Source organism: Mycetomoellerius zeteki, unplaced genomic scaffold (assembly GCF_001594055.1).
Source record: "Mycetomoellerius zeteki isolate Tzet28-1 unplaced genomic scaffold, Tzet1.0 scaffold114, whole genome shotgun sequence".
Taxonomy (NCBI): Eukaryota; Metazoa; Arthropoda; class Insecta; order Hymenoptera; family Formicidae; genus Mycetomoellerius; species Mycetomoellerius zeteki.
Genome location: NW_017256062.1, coordinates 1,533,723 through 1,554,338, shown reverse-complemented (window position 1 = coordinate 1,554,338; position 20,616 = coordinate 1,533,723). Strand labels below are relative to the sequence as shown.

General features: G+C 32.3%; 2 protein-coding genes across 2 annotated transcripts; one reads left to right on the top strand and one right to left on the bottom strand.

Annotated features, from left to right (window-relative positions):
* Positions 1–66: 66 nt before the first annotated feature.
* btn (buttonless) lies at positions 67–5,544 on the bottom strand. Its single transcript, XM_018457362.1, has 4 exons — positions 5,333–5,544; positions 4,567–4,865; positions 578–735; positions 67–509 (listed from the first exon to the last, which is right to left on the bottom strand). Exons 1-4 carry the CDS (start codon positions 5,524–5,526, stop codon positions 420–422), a joined length of 741 nt encoding a protein of 246 aa, XP_018312864.1. The 5' UTR covers positions 5,527–5,544; the 3' UTR covers positions 67–419.
* A 3,796-nt stretch (positions 5,545–9,340) lies between these two features.
* Positions 9,341–19,893, top strand: LOC108728673 (thyrotropin-releasing hormone-degrading ectoenzyme). Its single transcript, XM_018457401.1, has 15 exons — positions 9,341–9,563; positions 10,212–10,428; positions 10,990–11,334; positions 12,158–12,313; positions 12,456–12,764; positions 13,013–13,196; positions 14,631–15,059; positions 15,837–16,041; positions 16,365–16,618; positions 17,823–18,013; positions 18,388–18,552; positions 18,733–18,897; positions 19,103–19,175; positions 19,336–19,440; positions 19,763–19,893. Exons 1-15 carry the CDS (start codon positions 9,542–9,544, stop codon positions 19,829–19,831), a joined length of 2,889 nt encoding a protein of 962 aa, XP_018312903.1. The 5' UTR covers positions 9,341–9,541; the 3' UTR covers positions 19,832–19,893.
* The last annotated feature ends 723 nt before the right edge of the window (positions 19,894–20,616 follow it).

Here is a 20,616-nt window from a genome sequence, read left to right as displayed (position 1 = left end):
GCTCTACAATATCTATACCATTGTTATAGTAAAATTTTTAAATTTCTGTAAGTAATTTGTGTGTATCTATAAATTATTTTTTCTCTAAGAACAAGTTCGTAGTTTCTTAATTGTGGTGAATTCGAAAGGTAACGACCTCTTCCGCATATGTATGGGACGTACAGTTTTGATGCCGATTTCGAATGGTTTATCAGAAGAGATTAGTATGTGTGGCAAAGATACTATCGATAATTTATCATTATTTTCCAAGAGATATTGGCTCAAATAAAATCAGATATGTCTTCTGGATGAATATAAACTCGAATTTTTCTTTGGTACAGAGAGTAAACGCGCAATTCTTTACGCCACAATCGTTACAAATATAAATTATATACAATAAAAATCTAAATATATTGAATAACGAACTCTAGGAATATATGTCACGATACAGTGGTTGCTTCCTGTACGTTCACCGTGTTTCCTTTCGTCCGTTTCCATTTCATACGTCTATTCTGAAACCACACTTTCACCTGTAAAAAATATATTTAATGATGAAAAGACAAAATTTCTGTATTCTATTCAATTGTTTATATTGTACCTGGCGTTCCGTCAAATCTAATGCTACAGCAATTTCATAGCGGCGCAAACGTGTCAAATAATTACTATGTGCGAATTCGCATTCAAGATGTCGAACCTGTTGCTTTGTAAATGCGGTTCTCTCTTTCCGCGGTTTATCGCTTGTTCTCTTCGTTGTTTCTACAATCAATAGAATAAAATGAGGAAATATATATATATATATATGTATATACATACATATATATACCAGGTGTCTGAGATCACCCGTACATCCATTTTATTTCGGAAACAGAGCATTTTAGAAAAAAATGTTTCAGACAAAAGTCATATGAAGGTCATGTTGATTTTTTCAAATGGTACATTCTGTTTCATTGCATATTCTTGCAGCTTATTTCAAGATTTCCAAATCATTATAACCAAATATTTTTTCATTAGGAACTTTTTGAGTAAGATTTGAAAATTTCAACATTTTGACAAAATATAAAATATCTTGTAAGACAATAATCTCCAATGGCCTTGATCTCGATAAATGTTATCCAGGATACGATTCTGAACAACATTCAAGAGGTTTTAGCTGTCGGACACTGCGTAAAGCCCATTTTACAATTGCGTAAGCGTAGTTGTAAGTAGTTGTAGTTGTAAGAATTAATCAACCACAGTCAAATATGAAGAGAATATTCGACTGTGATCAATTCTTATAAATACAATCATTTACAACTATGCTTACGCAATTGTAGAATGGGCTTAAGGGGATGCTAAAGTTGTTCTACTTTACCATCATTTCCATTCGGTGAAATATCTCCGAATTGAATTGACGGATTGCAAAATTGTTTTTACAGAATTAAAGTACGCACAAACAGGACCTCAGCTGTATCGGATTTTATGAGAAAATCGAAGAAAAGTTTAAAAATTCACTTACTTTTAGCTCGTACAGCTGACACCTCAGGTCTATATTTGCTTCATACAAGAGTTTTATAATTTATATCTTGAAAATAAGCATACGGCTGAGGTCACATTATTGTAACGAACGATACCGAGTTTGTAGAACTAAGATTGAAAGTCTAGAAGAAAAGCGTTTTCACCGAATGGAAAATACGTGTATACGGATGCTTTGCAAAGACTGGGACTGTCAACAGAGCCAAAATTCCGTGTAGTAATAGTTGCGCGGTCTTGCGATAGATGGTGCTGGCATATGTTAGATAAGGACAGATGTATGCGTTTAAGTGAGATAGAACGATATATAATATAATGTAAGAAATGAATCAAAGATGTCACTATTATCGAATTTGGAATTAAAAAAGTCTGCACTATCGACCTCGATCAAGTTCGGTTTAGGATCCCCTTAAGTCATCGATATAAGGTAAAGGTACCAGTTAGTGGATCCAATTCGTTGACTAAAGTGGTACAAAATTTTAAATATTAAGTTTTTAATGACATATACGACTAAATAAATTTGTTATTTATAAAAATTTAATAAGAAATTATTTAGAATCATACATACTATTAAAAACTTTATATTTGAAATGTTTTATTACTTTGTCCAACAATTGATTCATGTCCATTAATTGTAGATATTTTTATCTTATATTCGCTTGATTTTCAGTATACAGTAAAGTGAAATTAAAAAGAAACGGAACTCCAGACAACATTCTCTTTAGATGATATCGATGCGAGCCCTTCCTCTCTCACTTCTCCCGTTCGCATTAAGAGAACGATCGAGTTCCATCCCGGATGGTGACATAACGCGCTTATCATCCGGCTCGATCTTTTTGCCGCATGGTTTTCCGCGGTAAGATTTCGCGGCTCGTCGGCGACTTTTTGTCGGCCTCAGATGAAAATAGCCGCATGTACGATGCATTAGTGCGCGTTGCACCGATGCACCCGCTTGCGAAATCCACTTTTGCTAGAAGCACGCGGTTTCTACCGCAATGCAACACGTGGCTGTCGAGAGAGCCAGAGACTTTTCTTCTTTCTCTTTCGCTCTCTTGAAGCCCTTAACTTTGCTTCCGTGCCGCTATCTTGACTCTAATTGCTAGCTGACATCAAACGCGAGATCTCTCATAATTCATGGCCCGCATCGATGATTACTATCAGAGTAATACGAAAGTAACATCAAACAAAGCCAAAGCTAACGTTGATGTTACTAATTTGCAAATATACTGGACAAGTTAATATATAATCATATATGAATGATATTCATATAATAAGAGTATGATTTATACACCAATATATACTGAATGTATTTATACAGTAATATGTAAATTAAAAAGTTTTTAATTTACATATTACTTTTAGACATTTTAAAAAGTCACAGAAATATTATTACATACTAAATCCCAGGTTTGACCGTTTTTCAAGCTGTTTTTATTTATCGTATTAAAACATTTTAATTATTTTATCAAATTTAAAAATAATTATTAGAGAAGTCTTTAAACAAATAAATAAAAAATATTGAATTTTGTAAATTTAGGTGACATATGAAATAAAAACGTTTAAAGTAAAGTAGTAAATTTGATTGCTAAATCTTGATTTTATAACGATTCTGTGTCGACTTGGATCCTTATTATTGTTTATATTTTCTTTAATTTTTATTATTTTATAATGTTAATGCACTCTAGATGTTAGATTTCTCATGGAAAAAGATATATACCATTTTAAATAATTTTAGTTTTATTGTTGATTTCTATTTATTCTATTCAATTCATGTTAAAATTCAATTATCAATTTTTGACGTGAAAATTTATTTGTTATTCAACAAAATTAGCAGTGTAGACAGAATATATTAAATATCAGTGTAACAGCGTGTGTTATAATGACGTTTACTATGCAAGATGTATACCAGCAGTTAGACATCCGATAAACATTTAGATTGTACTGGGTTTGTTATAGCCGCATTGGCGACACTAAAGTCATAAAACTTCTAATTGTATTATCAATGATTTACATCGGAAATCTGTCGAAGCTATAATTCAAAAGGTTTCAATCTAATGTATTACACACAGCTGTGCAGAGCTATAAAAATTCGTATAACAATGGCTTAATTATTGCTTCAGAATAATTTAAATTGAGTTTAAACTATTTTCCAATAAGTTATAATCGATTTCTACTTGAATGATAGGTAGTCTTTTTACAAAATTTTTTAAATATAATTATAATCTAATAGCTTAAATGTACACACACACACACACACACACGCGCGCGCGCGCATACAGAGTGTTCCATTTTAATTTTTCCAGGCAAACATTTTTCTATATATCTTCCATATTTTTCGAGATATTTGCCTGGGGAAATTAAAATGGAACACCCTGTATATATATACATACAAGGTGTTAGTTAAGTATGTTGCCATACTCAACAGAGCGATTCTTTGGTTTATTTCAAGTAAAAAAGTCCATATAAATATGTGTCCTGAACGACTTAGTTTCCGAAATAAAAAAATTTTAATGTGTGTAGTAGTAATCTGTTTATTTGAAAGAAATACAGCTTGAACTAGTCAAAAAGTAGTCAAAAACAGAAAAACAAAAACAGGCTTCAGTTCTTCTGATGAAATAAAACAATTAGATGAATTGTTGAAAATGTCCACCTTGCGATTTTGATGAACTGAAACAATTTGGTCCGAAAACGTATGTACGAACTAAATGACCCGCAGCTACATCAGAACTGAAGTCTATTTTTATTTTGTGACTTTGACTTTGACTTTGTCACTTTGTTTACGGTTGTGCGAATGGTAACTCACGTGAAGCAAGGCATATTTATACAGGAAGATATCTCCAACGCAATTTACGTTTCGTCAAACATTTGCGAACATTCACTTGTATTTCGGAAACTAAGCCGTTTAGGACACATGTTTATATGGACTTTTTTACTTGAAATAAACCGAAGAATCGCTCTGTTGAGTATGGCAACATACTTAACTAACACCCTGTATATATATATATATATATATATAAAATATAAATTTTATTTTATAAAATGCGATCTCTCGAAGTAGATAAAGAAATAACACATTACCTCGCTCTCGTTGGTGCAAACGTATATTTTCTCCAAACAACGAATTCGTATGATTCTGATTATGTTGCGAATCCTGCCAAGATTGATACTTGCTCTCATACTCGAGGTCTATGTTCTGCAAATGAGGCAACTCCCAAGTGCGAAACATTGTCCCCGTGTTTGTCGTCACACGACGATCTTGGTTATTCTCGTACAACAAATCTTCAGGTTTACTCAAAGGTTTCTCGTCTTCCTTTCCATTCAGTTGCTCGATTATCAGATGACAATCTGCTGCATCTTGCTGAGAATATTGCTCCCATCTTACAAAAATTAAACGTTATAGAATACACATTTATATAATAAGATATATTGCAATAATAATTACACGATCTTACAATACGAAAAATCATGAACTATATTTGAAAAAGTAGTAAAATTATAACAAAAACATTTATTAATTGTATATAATAATGAGTTATCAAAAGATATAATTTTAGAAATTATGAGCTATATTTGTTTCTTATGAGCGTGAAATATTTATTTTAATGCAAAATATAATATTTTCATAAATATAATAATAAAGTTAATATTTCAATTTCAATTCAGTTTCAACACTGTTATAGTAGAGAAACTAAAGTATACTATACTTCTTATAGGGTTATCTTTAGAGCATTTTAAAGTATAATTTCCAATAAATAAAATTCTTAAATATTAAGTAAATAAGGTGTCAAAGAAGTCCATTAGTTTTAATTAATTTTTTTATACGTATAATATATGGGAGTTTTACCTGCACGTGCGATAATTTTGATTGCTGTCGGTGTTTTGAAGAAAATTGACGACGTAAGGCGGCGGAATTAAACGAGCGGTTTCGTCGGTTGCAATATCAAATCCGCCGCAAGGATTCGATGGGTTGCTCCAAGACCACCTATGGTACCATGGTGTCTCACAACCTGTTGCTGATCTCGCATTCTGCCCTTCCATATGAAAAGATGACGGCGTTGCCGGTGTCGGTAGTAATTCAAAATTATCGGATGTCCGATGGCTGTACGATGCAATCGTGTCTTTCGAACACAACATAGCAACGAATAAAGATTTTGACAATTTCAACGTGTCAGTATGCGAATTTTTTATATGAATATTTTTACAAAGAATTGACAAAGAAAGAGATTAACAAAAATAAAACAACTACAAAATAATCAGCAATCAATCCGCAATAAATCTTCAATAATTTTCAACGATTTATTCATTTAACGTTTGTTTTGTTCTTTTATTTGATTTATAAAAGTATGTGCTTAAAAAAACAGCGGAAAGATATATAAGATTCTAATTATACTTATATTTGTTCGAAAAAAAAATCTTTTCATTGAACACTATAAAAGAAATTAAATATTACAATAGCCTTTTTATATTTCTTTGCTCGTATTTTTTTGTTACAGTTCTTATATCTATTTTCTTGATAAGATTACTTAATGTTTAGAAGTTGGGTTAAAATACTAGGCGGTAATGTTAAATTAGATCAATGGATAGATATATATATATAATATTTATTAATTGTCACTAATTTCGTTAATAGGCAAGCACAGGTTCACCGTAGAATCACTCCGCGCGCGGATGGATGCGAATTGCGTTAGTGCCTACTCGGAAATGTCAAATGAGCACATGTGACGGCGCCGTCATAGGGCAGCAAGAATGTCATGGAGAACGTTGGAGGAGAATCACAGAACGTAGGAGTAGGGCCACAGAAGCTTCATAATCTTCTTCTATGTTTCCTTCAGCTTTTTGGCCAATCCCTGAGCGTGAATCGTTTCTTGCAGCCAAAGTGACTGGTCGGTGTTCGCGAAAGAATTCGAAATGGTGAGACACGAAGCGGCCGCTGAGTTTTTTGCTCTGAGCTCTACATTTGTCGGGGATTAAGAGAATTTTTATACGACGCATGTGAAACGTTGTTTTTGTGAATTGTTTTATCCTCGTGCCGATAAATTTTCAATGTTATGTTTTCATGAGTGTCAAATTTTGAATGAAACAAGTAATAGCCAACTAAGAATATAAGTATTTTAGATAAATGAAATGGTGTTTAAATTTATTTTAAATATGTAAATCTACTACGAAAATTAAAACATATTTCGAAATATGTTTTTGTATCTTTTGTCTCCAAATTTCCAAACAATTTTCGGTTAAAATTAGATTAAGAAAAACTATTATAATTAGTTTGTATTTTTATCGAAGTTTAAATGTTCTTAATTATTTCAATATATGTATATTTTCTTTCATATATATCATCTAGTACTATCGTCCAAAAATATAATAATTCAGGTTTCATCCCTCGTTTTGAAATACGATACTAACTTCCGACTATGAGATAAGTGTGTCATGCTTTATTAGAAAGAAAGAAATTGTTCGTTTCGGTTGTCATGGTTGTCAAAAATATTTAAATTTTTTTTAAATTTAGTAAAAGGAAGGAAATTGAATCTTATAAAATATATTCAAGATTACTAAACATGAATCGATTAGCATAAACATTTTTATTAATTAATTAATATAAGATTTCAAGAAAATTTATAATTGCAAATTTAATTTTTTCAAAATATTTTAAAATTATATATGAATCCCTCAAACTCTTGTGTTATTTATTTATGAATTTATTATACATATAAATTATATTAATATTTGTATTTTTATTTTTTCAATATTGTCATATAAATTTAACTGATTTTTACTAACTAACTTATAAAATAACTTGCAAATATTAGTTTGTGAATATTTTTAGCTCCTTAACAAAGAAAATAATATCGATAAAATTATACGTTAAAGAAATTTGATCAGAGATTTTAGGAAAAACTTTAACATCTAATTGACACAATACTAAACATTTTCCTTGCATAAAATAATTTAAACAATGTATGTATATGATATAATAGTAGAAAAATTAAATTTTCTTGATATATTAAATTTAATAATATAAATGTCATAAATGATTATTCTTATTAACGTTAGCAATGTGCTTTTTAGAATAATATACAAATAAAATAAATTATTCTCTATGTAACTTAATTATTGTAATTGCAATAATCATATATTAATATATTTAATGAGAAAAATGCAGAGAAAAGAAATAAAGTTGTTTTCTTTGTCGAGCCGATTCATTCACGAATTCGTCGTCGGTGTTTCATTGAGGATGGCTATTACTCCGTCAACGAGAAGTCAATCTCGGTAAAGGCCCACCTAAGAAAATACAAGGGTGGAGGGAGAAAAGAGGAAAGAAGCGAAAAGTAACGGCCGCGCGAGAGTGAGAGAATGGGTGGATAGGGTATCGGCCAGGTCCCTCGACGCGGCACATTTCGAAGAGTCGACTCCTTCTCGAGGGTCACGCGTCTCCATCAGTCATCGGCATTGTTTGGCTTCCTCTCTCGGACGTTTGCACCCTCTCTGAATGCGGCTCACACGCGTATGATGCCGAAAGAGATGTGGCGAGAGGCCCACCACTTCGAAGCACTCGGCTATCGCCACAGGAAGCGAGATTCCCTGAAATATGAGACACTCCTAGCCGTGAAGCGGTGCCAAGCGGTCTGCGAGGACGGGAACGCCCGCTCGGAAACGCATTTCCTGAATTTCGTCTTGCAACTAGTCTCTCCAAAGTCTTCCGTACCAAATAAGAATTGAAACACGTTCAATTTAATTTTCGAAGCTCGCATAACATCAGAGATCAATAAGTATTGTTCAGATTAATTCTGTTTCTTTGAATGAACGGTATAAAACTTTTTAGTTTTATTTAATGACTGATTTACTGAAGATAGAAATTAAAACATAAGCTGCATTTTTCCACGAGTATTATTTTTCAAAGAAGATGCTTAGAAATAGATAAATGGCTCATAAGTTAAAGTCTTTTTTTATGAAATTAAGTTCTCCAAGTTTCGTGGGATGTAACATGAAAAAAGTAAAATCCCACAATGAACACTTGCTGCAGGCTCTCATGTTGAATCTTCAGTTCGAATATAAATCCATGAATGTAAGTGTGGCTTTCTCATCAGTAACCAAACGAGAATTCTCAACTAATTCAAAAGTTAGCGACACTAATGTCGACGCATTTATGGGCCATAGTCGCAGCACATTAAGTATACATTAGACACCCACATGTCCGTCGCGATTATCCAATCAGTCACTGAAGGAATCAACTGCCTGATATATACAAATCTTTGATAATTATAATATTAAGTAATTAATGAAAAAGAAACCGTTTTATAAATTGTGTGCAAAGAATTACAATGTACAATAATTTAAGGAAGCTTATATTTCGTTCATGTCAAAATTTTTGTCAATCCATGGAGTTAAATCCGATATAAATAATGAAAGACTTAAAATATGTACTTGATTAAGTGTATTTTGTACATATATAGGTATATATCTACTCTTTAAACTTTTAGAGTGAATCTCATTCTTAAAAATTGAAAATTAAGCCATTCTTTTTCAATATTGGCTTAATTTTCACTCTTTAAAGTAAGATTCCACTCTAAAGAATTTTAGAGAGGTAATTAAATTCATTATTTTTAAATTTACAATTCTGCTCGTATTTTAGGATCAGTGAATTGTTTTCTGGTATGCGCCAATTTCGTTCGTTGTGTCTGTAATGATTAATGGGCGAAACGTTTCTTCTTCGACTATTTACCGGAAATCTATTAATTATAAACACGAGATGACGGCGCTGATGGTGTATTCTTGAAGACGTGTTGCATAACGAGACGCGCACTCGTTAAGTCGTCACAACGGTCCGCGAAAAAGTTCCAGGCGAATAGCGATCGACAGTAAACGTCGGAGTAAAGTACAGAGGAGGGAAATGGCGTACAAGTGTCTCTCTATTTTTGGCGGGCGTGTCTGGTCGAACCACGAACCCTTGACGCGTTTTCTGCTTTTCGGACGCAGTAGCAGCTAGTTACCCGTCGTGGCGATGTTCGTACGATTGCTAGATCCTGCGGGAGTATAGCACCCCTTGCCGATAAGCATGGAAGATAACCCAACGCAAGGTAAAAGCAAGGTTTCATCGAAAAAAAAACTTATTAAAAGATGTAATTTATAGATGTGCAATACAAAAAGTAAACATTTAAAAGTTCATTTTAAAAGAATTATTCAGATCATCCAACACATACAATAACTTGTCAACACGATATTTTCATAAAAATCGCAGAATATTATTATTTTTCTCACAAAAATGAAATCAACTCTGGTGGAAAAATTTGTCCAAATGTGTTCGAAATTGTCCGAAATATAGTCGAAATGTGTCCGAATTCGTTTTAAATTTCTCTGAAGATTGAAGATTGTAGAAATTTCGGACAAATTCGGATAGTTACAGATAAAATGAGATACTTTCCGTCAAATTTTGACAATACTGTCTGAATTTATCAGAATATTTCTCATTTTTTAATATTTTTCGAACAAACCCTAACAAATTTTTTCTTCCAGGTAATCGAAATTAATCAAAGGAATATTATATACCATTAATTTTAATCAAAGTTACAGTAACAGACATCATGTATACGAGATATTAGGATTGAAATTTGATAGCTACAACGTTTACTGTTACTTTTACTTATTCTTATTTTGTTGAATAATTATAAATAAAATTTATAAAGAAGTAAATAAAATTTTGTAAACTATATGGAAACATGCTTCAGAAATTCCGGCTTACGTTAGGCATCGTGGATGGCAAGTGAGAACGCGAATCGCGGTGGTGATACTCATCTTCGTCGGTTCAATGATCATTTACTGGTTCATTAGTTCGAGCATGGAAAATCGGCGGGATGGTAGACATAGGGGGTCGACCAGTGGGAAGTCTCGTAAAATGGCTCATTTGGAAAGGCTGTCTGATCAAGTCTTACCGTTAGAATACACGTAAGCAGGACGATCAACATATCTCCGATGATCTTTTCGATTAATTATTCAAACGCTAGAAATGAAAAAAAAGTTTTGTTCGCTGCAATCTTTGACTGCTTCCTCAAAAATTTCAAGATTTTTTTTTAAAGACTTATCGAATATTAAAGCTAGTATAACAGAGGAAGGAAGGTATTTTAATGATATATAGATAATACTTAAATAAATGCGTTCTTTTTTATTTTATATTTAAAGTTGAAATAATATATTATATAGATTTACTAACACAGATTAACTAACACAGATTTTCACTGTATCAACTGATTGATGTTGACTTCTCTGTCTGCACCCCCCGCATATCTATTATCAGTGATTGACATTACAGACTTGAACTAAAATATTTGCAGCACTTAATCTCACTTCTTTCAATTGGCAAACTACTGCTAAAATTAATATTAGAAACAGAAGATATTTACATTTAGAGTAAATAAAATAATACAAATAGACAAAAACATTGATTTTTATATATTGCGCTTTTTTTTTAAATGTCATGTTGCAATTTTTTTTCTCTCTTCACTGCAGTTTGAAAATACTGCCCATATTAGAAGAGAATAATTTCACGATGATCGGTGATGCACAGATCCAATTTTATTCCAAAGTACCGACTAAACACATACGACTTCACGCCCGTAAGCTCCTCATACAAGATATTAGCGTGAAGGAATATCGTTCGCCGAACGCATCAAAGTTAACGAGCACGTTCGCTGTAATGAATGATGAGGAGGATTTTATCGATGTGTTTCTTCTACATGTATTGATAGCGGAAGAGATTTACATTTTACACATAAAATATATGATCCCGTTACATCAAAACCCAAAAGGGTTTTTCAGGAGCGCACACATTGACCATAATACAAACGAAACCAGGTATTACGATTTGATACAAAAATATGATATCTTTAATTTATTAGTTAAATTCACACTAAATTATTTAAACATTAAGGATCTATTTTGACCAGCTTTCCTAATTTGTTGTACAATGACTACGTTTACACCATGCGCTTAGTCCGCGACCTATACGATAGGTGTCTTTGTTTAACCTACAGGATAAACAAGGACATCTATTGTATAGGCTGCGGCCTAAATGCACAGTATAAACGTAGCCTATATTCACATTAAGCATAGACAGAGACTTTCTTATGGAGAATATGGAGCTTTCCAGTGGGTGTTAAATTTCACAGCCAGAATTCGAAGTATTTAAAAAAAATATGTAAATTTTTTTTTTTTGATAAATTAAAAAAAATTTTGAGTAATTTGACAAAAAACAATATTTGACTAGAGTGTATATGTAGAAACATATTTCGCACATACAACAAAAGATAAAATATTTGTTATTTTGAAATTCCCCCTCCCCCCGTTTGGGCGACTCCACACACCCAGAAAAGTCCTGTCCCTGACGTTTTCCCCCAACGAAATCTTAAAAGATACTTTATTTAGGACCGATTGTTCCATCTTCAGATAAACTGTGTGATGATTTATCCAATAAATAAACAAAAGAGTAAAAGAATAAGAGAATGAGAGAGTAGAAGAGTAAGAGAGTGAACGCTGAAGTTTATCGAAAAGAACAATCCAGCCTTAATGTTGTTAATTTATTAGTTTCAAAGATTCCAATTTTCATTTATTTTATAATGTTATATTTAATAACGCAACTTATATCTGCCTGTTGCGAAAGCAGATATTTTTTTTCCAGATGGATAGCGGTATCAAACTTCTCCCCAGATTATGCTCGAACAGCTTATCCATGCTTCGACGAGCCGTGGATCAAGGCGCCGTTTCGTATCTCAATTGGCAGAAAGTCTAACATGCGATCACACTCGAACTCAATGCGCAAATTCACCGAGGAAATGTAAAAGAAAGCGATTGTTACAATTGTAACATACATATGCATCACTTATTATATCCCCTGATCCCTGCAAAGTTTTATTCGTGTAATCGCAATGTTTAATTAAAGGATAATCTAAATTTAATTCAAACTCCCTTTTCTTCAGACATGGCATGCCAGGATATGTCTGGGACCATTACGAGAAAACCTTCCGCATGCCCACTTACGTGGTTGCTTTTATGGTCACCGATTTTTCGAGTTACGACGTTGCTGTCACCGATCGACCATCACATACGATCTTTTTCAGGAAAGAGATCGCGAACGATACAAGATACGTAGGCGATCTGATATCGAAAGTTCTTCGTGTAGTACAGAATCTTACTGGATTTTATTACGAATTAGATAAACTAGATGTGATCGTAGTTCCTGAATTAGCATATGCTGCGATGGAAAACTGGGGCCTCTTAACGTTTCGGTAAACGAATTATTTTTTTGTAATACTCAATTTCATTCATTCTTTTGTAAAAAATTTTAAAGCATAAAAATATCGTCCTCTTTAAGTATAATTTGCATTTGCAGGATTTTCTTAAACAAGAATTTGTGATTTTGATTATTTTAGATTTTAGAATATTGTATTTTTCTCGTATAAATTAATTAACAGAACTTTTTATTACAATTTAGATTAAAAGTTATAGTACTAATGAATTATACTGATACTTTTAGAGAAGATGTTATCCTTATAAAGAAAGATGACAGTATTATTGAGTCCAAAAAGTCAATAGCTGGTATCGTGGCACACGAAGTCGCTCATCAATGGTTCGGTAATTTGGTAACGCCGAAATGGTGGGACGAAGTGTGGCTGAAAGAAGGATTCGCCTCATTTTTCGGATTCCTAGCATTAAACGCAGTAAAGTGGCTATAAGTCAATTTTCTAAATAATGTTGATTAAAAATTATCAATTATAATCACTTTATGTAACAATTTTATTATTCAGTCTATAGAAAAAGTTCGATTTTAGATATATACACTCAACAGCAAAATTAAAGCATCACCTATTTTATCCTCCTCCCCCCAAAGTAGGCAAATTCCAAGACAAGAAAGCGTGAATCTTTACCTTTAATTTGGTTTTTTATTGAGCGTTGTACGGTCTTTTTTCACGGAGTTATTCAACATTGAAGCAAAAACGATTCCTTTTACTTCAATATTGAATAACTCGGCGAAAAAAAATTGCACAAAGCTTTATAAAAAAGCAAATTAAAGGTAAAGATTCACTCTTTCGAAAGCTGTAAACAGAATTTGATTACTATGTTTAATTCAGACCATGAAACTTTGTAAAGTTTGTTCAAAATTTTTAGATTTGACGGATTTCCATTTGTATCCGTATAGCTCCGTAAAATGTTAATCAAATTGAAATCTCAATAACCGTACGCAAAAGTAAAGATTTCAAGCTGTAAAGTGCTTTTTTAAACATCTCGATGATTTTTGACGAAGTTATAGTGTCTTGAAATTTGCCTACTTTGAAGGGGGGGCGGGGGGTAAAATAGATCATGTTTTAATTTTGCTGTTGAGTGTATATGTATACTTCAATATTATAATATAAATATTAACATACTCGTAATAATCAGGGAGTGGAAAGTTATTTTTAAAAGTAATAAGTTACAGTTACTCATTACTAAGCAGAAAAAGTAACAAGATACCGTTACTAGTTACCGATTTTTAAAAGTAACTTGTTATAGTTATCGTTACTTGATAAAGTAACTTTTCATTACTTTTCCATTACTTTTTTAAAATCGACGATCACCAATCACAACGGACGGGCGTCTAGGGGTTTTCTGGTCTCAAACGCTATGAGTGGCTAGTGTCCAATCGAACCATGTTCAATCGTATGCAAAATAACGATAAAAGTAACTGTAAAATTCGTTACCGTTACCAAAAAAATGTAACTACGTTACCGTTACAGTTACAAAAAAAAGTAACGTAGTTACTATTAAAGTTACCAAAAAAGTAACTAAGTTAAGTTACTAACTTACTAAGTAACTAACTTAAGTTACTGTAATTTAGTTACAAGTAACGAGTTTTATTTCCATTCCCTGAATATAATGTAAATATTAATTTTTATGTAGAAGCTATGTAGAATTTTGTAAAGTTACAGAAAATCACATAAAAAATCGATAATTTATATTTTGATTATTAATTAATAATCATTAATTAATAATTTTTTCACCTCTTTTTTATGTTTCATCGTATTTTAATAATTTTATGAGAATTAATTTTATCGTTGCATAGTCATGTTGTTGTGATATTTAACCAATGGCCGTGATTAACTTGCTTAATTTTCCAGCTCGAGCCTACTTCTTGGGATCTGCAGGCCTATTTCCTGATCGGGTGTTACGACGTGTTTGATAGCGACGCTGGCGAAGAAGCACACCCGTTACATATTGATCTGAGGAAAATGAACGGTCTCACTGGCGTCTTCGATTTGACATCATACGTTAAGGGTAATTGCGTGACGCACATGATCTATCATTTTCTGGGCGAGCGAATCTTCCTTTCGTCTGTGCGCCATTACATGCGTACGTATCACTATCGCAACGCCGATCAGGAGGATCTCTGGAGCGCTTTTCAGATGGAGATCGATGGAGTGAACGGGCTACCGGCTTCCTCAGGGCTCCGCATGAAGGACGTTATGCGAACTTGGACGTATCAGCCCGGACTCCCTGTCCTGCACGTCCAACAGAATCGAGAAACCGGTGCGATCGAGCTTACGCAGGTGCGCCGCTCTTTATCGCATATCGATCTCCAGAAGCGTTTCTTCATCTTGTTTCGTGGACGACAAATTACTTATCGATGGAATGCATTTACGACGATATTAATAATCGTTATTCTCTTAACGTAACGAGAAAAAAGGAAGTTGTGTGGCTAAATTATACAGAACGATTAAATTATACAGAATGCCTCAATTTCTTCCGATTAATCTGGAATCAATTTTTTTTGTCAAAAATTTGATGGGTTCCATATTTAATCGTGACTTTTCAATTTTTCAAATTAATGAAACTTTATATTTAAAAAACACGTCATATTGATACAAATATTATTTCATATCGAATACGGCATATATATCTTATAACAAAATCTTTTTATGGCCAATTTATTTTTTAGCTCGAAGATAATTATAGATATAAATTGCTGATACATTAATAATTTTTATATTAATTTGTCTACGTAATCAGTAATTTCTTCCAACTCCACTTCTATATAGTTTGTATGTTTATGAGTGTATGTTGTAAAATTAAAATTTTCTCATAAAAATTGATGAGAGAGAGAGAGAGAGAGAGAGAGAGAGAGAGAGAGAGAGAGAAAATATAAAACATTATATTCTTTAAAGAGATATCTTTTACGAATAAAACTGCAATTTATAATCTTCATTATAATACTATAATAAAGCCGTCAGAAAGGATAAATTAAATAAAGAAGTAAAATATAATTATGAAATGTCTATAATGGACATCGATAAAAATTGCTCGATTATGCGATGTTTGTGTTTCAGGATCGATTTTATCATTATGGCCTAAATAGTACGAGCGAAGAGTTATGGCATATCCCGTTGACGTGGACAACCGAAAATGAACAGCAATTTGGTAATACCCTGCCGAAGGCATGGATGGTCAAGAAACGCATGAAAATTAACGACACTGCTTTGAGCCGAGCGACTTCCAACAACCAGTGGATTTTGTTGAATATCAATCAAACGGGTAATATTACTGTGTAACATACGCCGATCAATTAAGGAGATAACAAAGTAATATTTTTATCGTCAATAACTGGTGTCGATCAATTTGGAAATAAACTCAAGCCACTTCATAAATTCATAAAGAATTTGTTTCACATATAGGGTGTTCAAAAATCGTCACACCACTACCGTAAATCGTAGATAGTAAAGTCGTATCAAGAATAGTGTCATTTATCGTAACGTCGAGCGAGAAAGATTAATAATATTTTTTCGGAAACTGTTGCCTTTGAACTTATACATAAAACTATTGTTACTAATTTATCTCTATTGTCCTGTTATTTGCAGCATTATATCGTGTTAATTACGATGTAGAAAACTGGAAATTGTTGACAAAATCTTTCCAAGCTCTGCCGGAAATAACTAAAGTTCAAGTGTTAACCGATTCAGCTGCGATGACTAACGCCGGATTGCTTGATAAAAGAATTATGTGGAATATTCTTGAGAAAATGGAAACAGAAAGTGGAACAATATTATGGACACCTGCGTTGCGTTTATTAACTATTATCCAAAATCGGCTTTGGGACTCAAACTCGTTCAAGGTAATATTCAAAGTTATCAAGGTAACATTTGAAGCTATACGTTTGATGAACGATATTCAAGCAATAAGGTGTAATTGTTTTAATTATGAGCATCGACCATTTCTTCGATAGTATAAAGAGACGATCGTATACAAGTAAAGCAGTAAATCCCTTAAACATTTGCAGTATATTTGCTACATTCTAGTTGTGACTTTGTCAAGTTCGTCTTTCCAAGTAGATTTACGTGAGATTGTAAAGGCGAGCACATTTCCTTTTATTATTAATTTATACGGTCGCGGCGCGATAAGATATTCGAGATATAATCGACGCCGCCTCGCGCGATCTAAATCGTCCGCTATGCAGTTCTGGCTTATGTCGTTATTACGCGCAGTTAAGGCTTAAGTATGGCATTATAAAGCGTATGATTATCCCTGGGACAGATATATAAGTGATCATCGGCCCATCGGCCGTCGTTGCGATTCGACGTTCTCAATTAGGTCGGAGGACTCAATCATTATTTGCACCGAAATACGAGGCACGTAACATTTAATTAAGCACTCGCGCCGACCAATGTTGCCGTAACAGTTCCCTTTTCACAGAAGCCATTATTGCAAAAATATACGAGAGGAGAGGCCTCACCGCGAGTTGAGAGGCAGGCCCCACGGTTTCTTCAGGCACTCCACGTCTGTAAACCTAACGTGCCAAATTAAATAAATACGTTGCGGCGTATCTCTGCGTTTTAATCCACCCGGTTTATTGCTCGTAAATTCTGGATAAATGGAATTACTTACTCTTACTTCTTGTGCGAATCAACCGCAGATCTCTATAATGTTACGATAAATATCGCTGCCGGTTACTTTACCTTCTTCTTCGCAATTTCACAAGAACACTTTGATGTTTTTAAAGATGAAACAGAATCTTGAAACGGAAGAGTGAGATATTGGCTCGATACAGTAGATAATTTTCCTTTTTTAAGAGAACGAGGTATGATATGAAAAGGAAATTAAAAAAGAAGAACAGCTTCTAAAATATCATTTTATAGCTCATTACAATTAAAAAAAATACTTTTGGATTATCAAAGCTTTTTTATATTTATAGGTATTTTTAGTGTGTTGAAAAGAAACGTGTTGCTATAAATAACTTTACGTCTTAAGCTTAATATGAACTTTTCTCTATTCTTTTATCTAAACGGAAAATTCAATTAAATTGAATTGACTTCTTTCAGTTTATCATGTGCAAGTTTATAAATAAAGTGTACAGCAAGATCGCGCCGACGGTGATTTATAAGGATCCCACGCTGTGGACAGAATTCGAAATTAACTTAATGAAATCGGCTTGTTCGGTAGATTATCAAGCATGTTTAACGGCGGTCCTTGACTTTGATCGAAAAATGCTACAAAACGAATCGTCGAACTCGTACGTATCTATACTCAGAAAAAAGTTTTGTTGATATGTGATCAACTTCAACTTTTATTCTAACCAAATTTTTGATTAGAACAAAAAAGTTGTGATTGGTCACATATCAACAAAACTTTTTTCTGAGTGCAGCAAAGTAAACTACAAGTATTTGTATATTTAATACAAAACGTATTTGTTTATTTTTAAGATTTGTTAATTATGAGAATTAAATATATTAACGTTAATTATAAATTATAAAATTACATTTAGTATTAATTAAATGCATCGAAACGCACTGAATGCATGGAAACATGAGCAATGACCTTTATTGTTTAAATTAATCACTGTATTAAATATTGTTATGATAGCAGTAAAACTATCTGTTAAACTAGTTTACCTCAAGAATTTCGTAGCTGGGCGTACTGTACACTCATGAAAGTCACCACGGAGGAACAATGGCTGGCACTCCTGAAAAGATACAACGAATCAACGGTACATGATAAGAAAAGCCTCGCCTTTGCATTGGGATGTCATGCAAACGCGAGTCTGTTGCAAAGGTAAGATACATTCCGCATCTCGTGATAGAATAAAATTACATTAATTAAGAACAAAATTTTTAATAGACAAGTGCGACATAAAGAGTGCCAAGTAGGTGTTCGTTTGAATATTATTTTGAATTATAATTATTTAAATATATATTACAATTTTTTATTGCATATTATAATAATTGCTTTCAGATATCTGTCTACAATATATTCACAAAAGAACGTAACGTCTGAATATATAGAAATAGCTCTAAGGTCCATTGCGTTAAATCCATACGGATATCACGTTGCAATACAGTTCATAATTCAACATTGGAATGAGTTTAACACGAACACAACAGAAGGAAATAATAATTAGTAAGTTAAACAAAGTTTACAATTGGCAAGAAAACAACTCTTTTCAATTGTTCTTCTTTTGACAATTCAATTTTCTTAACAATTTTCAAATTGTTGAAAAAATAATTATTAAAGAATTTAATAAATATCAATTGCCTTTTGTACGATATCATCCGAGTATTATTGTCTGACGCTCGCTATGACATTTTCATTGCTGTACTTCCAGCGCAAATGTTACCTTGATCGACGTATTGTATGCTTTCTCGAAAAACATTCGTCAAGAAGAGGACATAGAATGGGTAAGAAAATTACACGAGTGATGAAACTCTTAACAAGAATTGAAAAGTGAATGATATTCTTCTCTGAAAACATATATATGTATATGTATACTCGTATACTTCGGGTGTTAAAAGTGTCGAATCATTATACAACGATCGCATTCTTTTTTTTTCTCGTCAGCTACTACAACTGAAAGGCAAAAGCGAGACGTATGAAACTGCGATCGGGATGGTTATTAATAGAGTTCAAACCAATGTCGCATGGTATAAAAAGGAGAAAAACGAGGTAACTATCGAGCTTAGTTGCTCAAAAAGTGAAATGGATTTTGCACTTAGTAAACATTTTACTATGAAATTATTCTTGTATTGAAATCTGTACATTTTTACACACATTTGTACTGTTTTCATAATTAATAATTAATAATTAATAATTAATAGCATCCAACATATACTATAATATGTATTGATTTTATTTAAGTGAAACAAAAAGAATAAGATACGATAAAATGTATCCATTCATTTCGTAGCTTTTTAATATGTCGTCAGTTAAAAAAAAATAATATACTTGCAATCTGTAAAAATTTAATTTTTCAATCTTTTTTCTACAGACATTGAAGATACTAGAAGAAATTTCTGTGAAATATGCCGAGACAATAGATTGTAAAAAGCAAAGTTAATGGAAATATTATGTTAAAAATTTATTCAAATCAGAGAGAGAGAAACCGTGCGATTATTTAACACGAACAAAACAATTACAAATAATTGTAGTACAATTAGTTTGTACAGATTTTGAAAGTCATGACTTTGTGATCGAAATCTAAAATTTTACTGCATTAGTTTTTATTTATTGATGAAAAAAAATTTTACAAAAAATGTACATTTTTTATAGAGTCAGATAAAGAAAATTTCTAAAGAATTGTATGCTGTTAATTTGTCGTTTCCCCTTCTCAAGATAAAATATTATATACTATAAATTATAATAATGTATTAGATACATATTCTTTTTATCATAAATTAAAAATTTAATTAGAATTATATGGTCCAGTTAGCTGTAGTAGAAATATATATTTTTTGTTAAAAGAATATATGGATTCTTAGAATTACCCACTAAAATTTTTGTTATTAGTCTTATTTCTTTTTAAGAATTTTTCAAGTTCAGAGTTGGGAAAAATAAGATCACGAAACATAAAATTATTCCAAATCATTACTATTTAAAAATTAGGAAAAGTTCTAAGGTTATAAGGACTTATATGTTTTAACTAAAGATTAAAAAAAACTTTCGTTTTAACTTTTCCTACTCGAAAAATTATCTATTGAATGAGGGAACTAAGATTGAAGATAATTTCTCGATATGAAAAGAAGTCAGCATTTGAGGCTATTGCATCATCATCGATACTAACAATAAGACGCGGATGCTGCGATGACATCAAAGTATTGTCAGAATCCCTCGAGGAGTACGAGG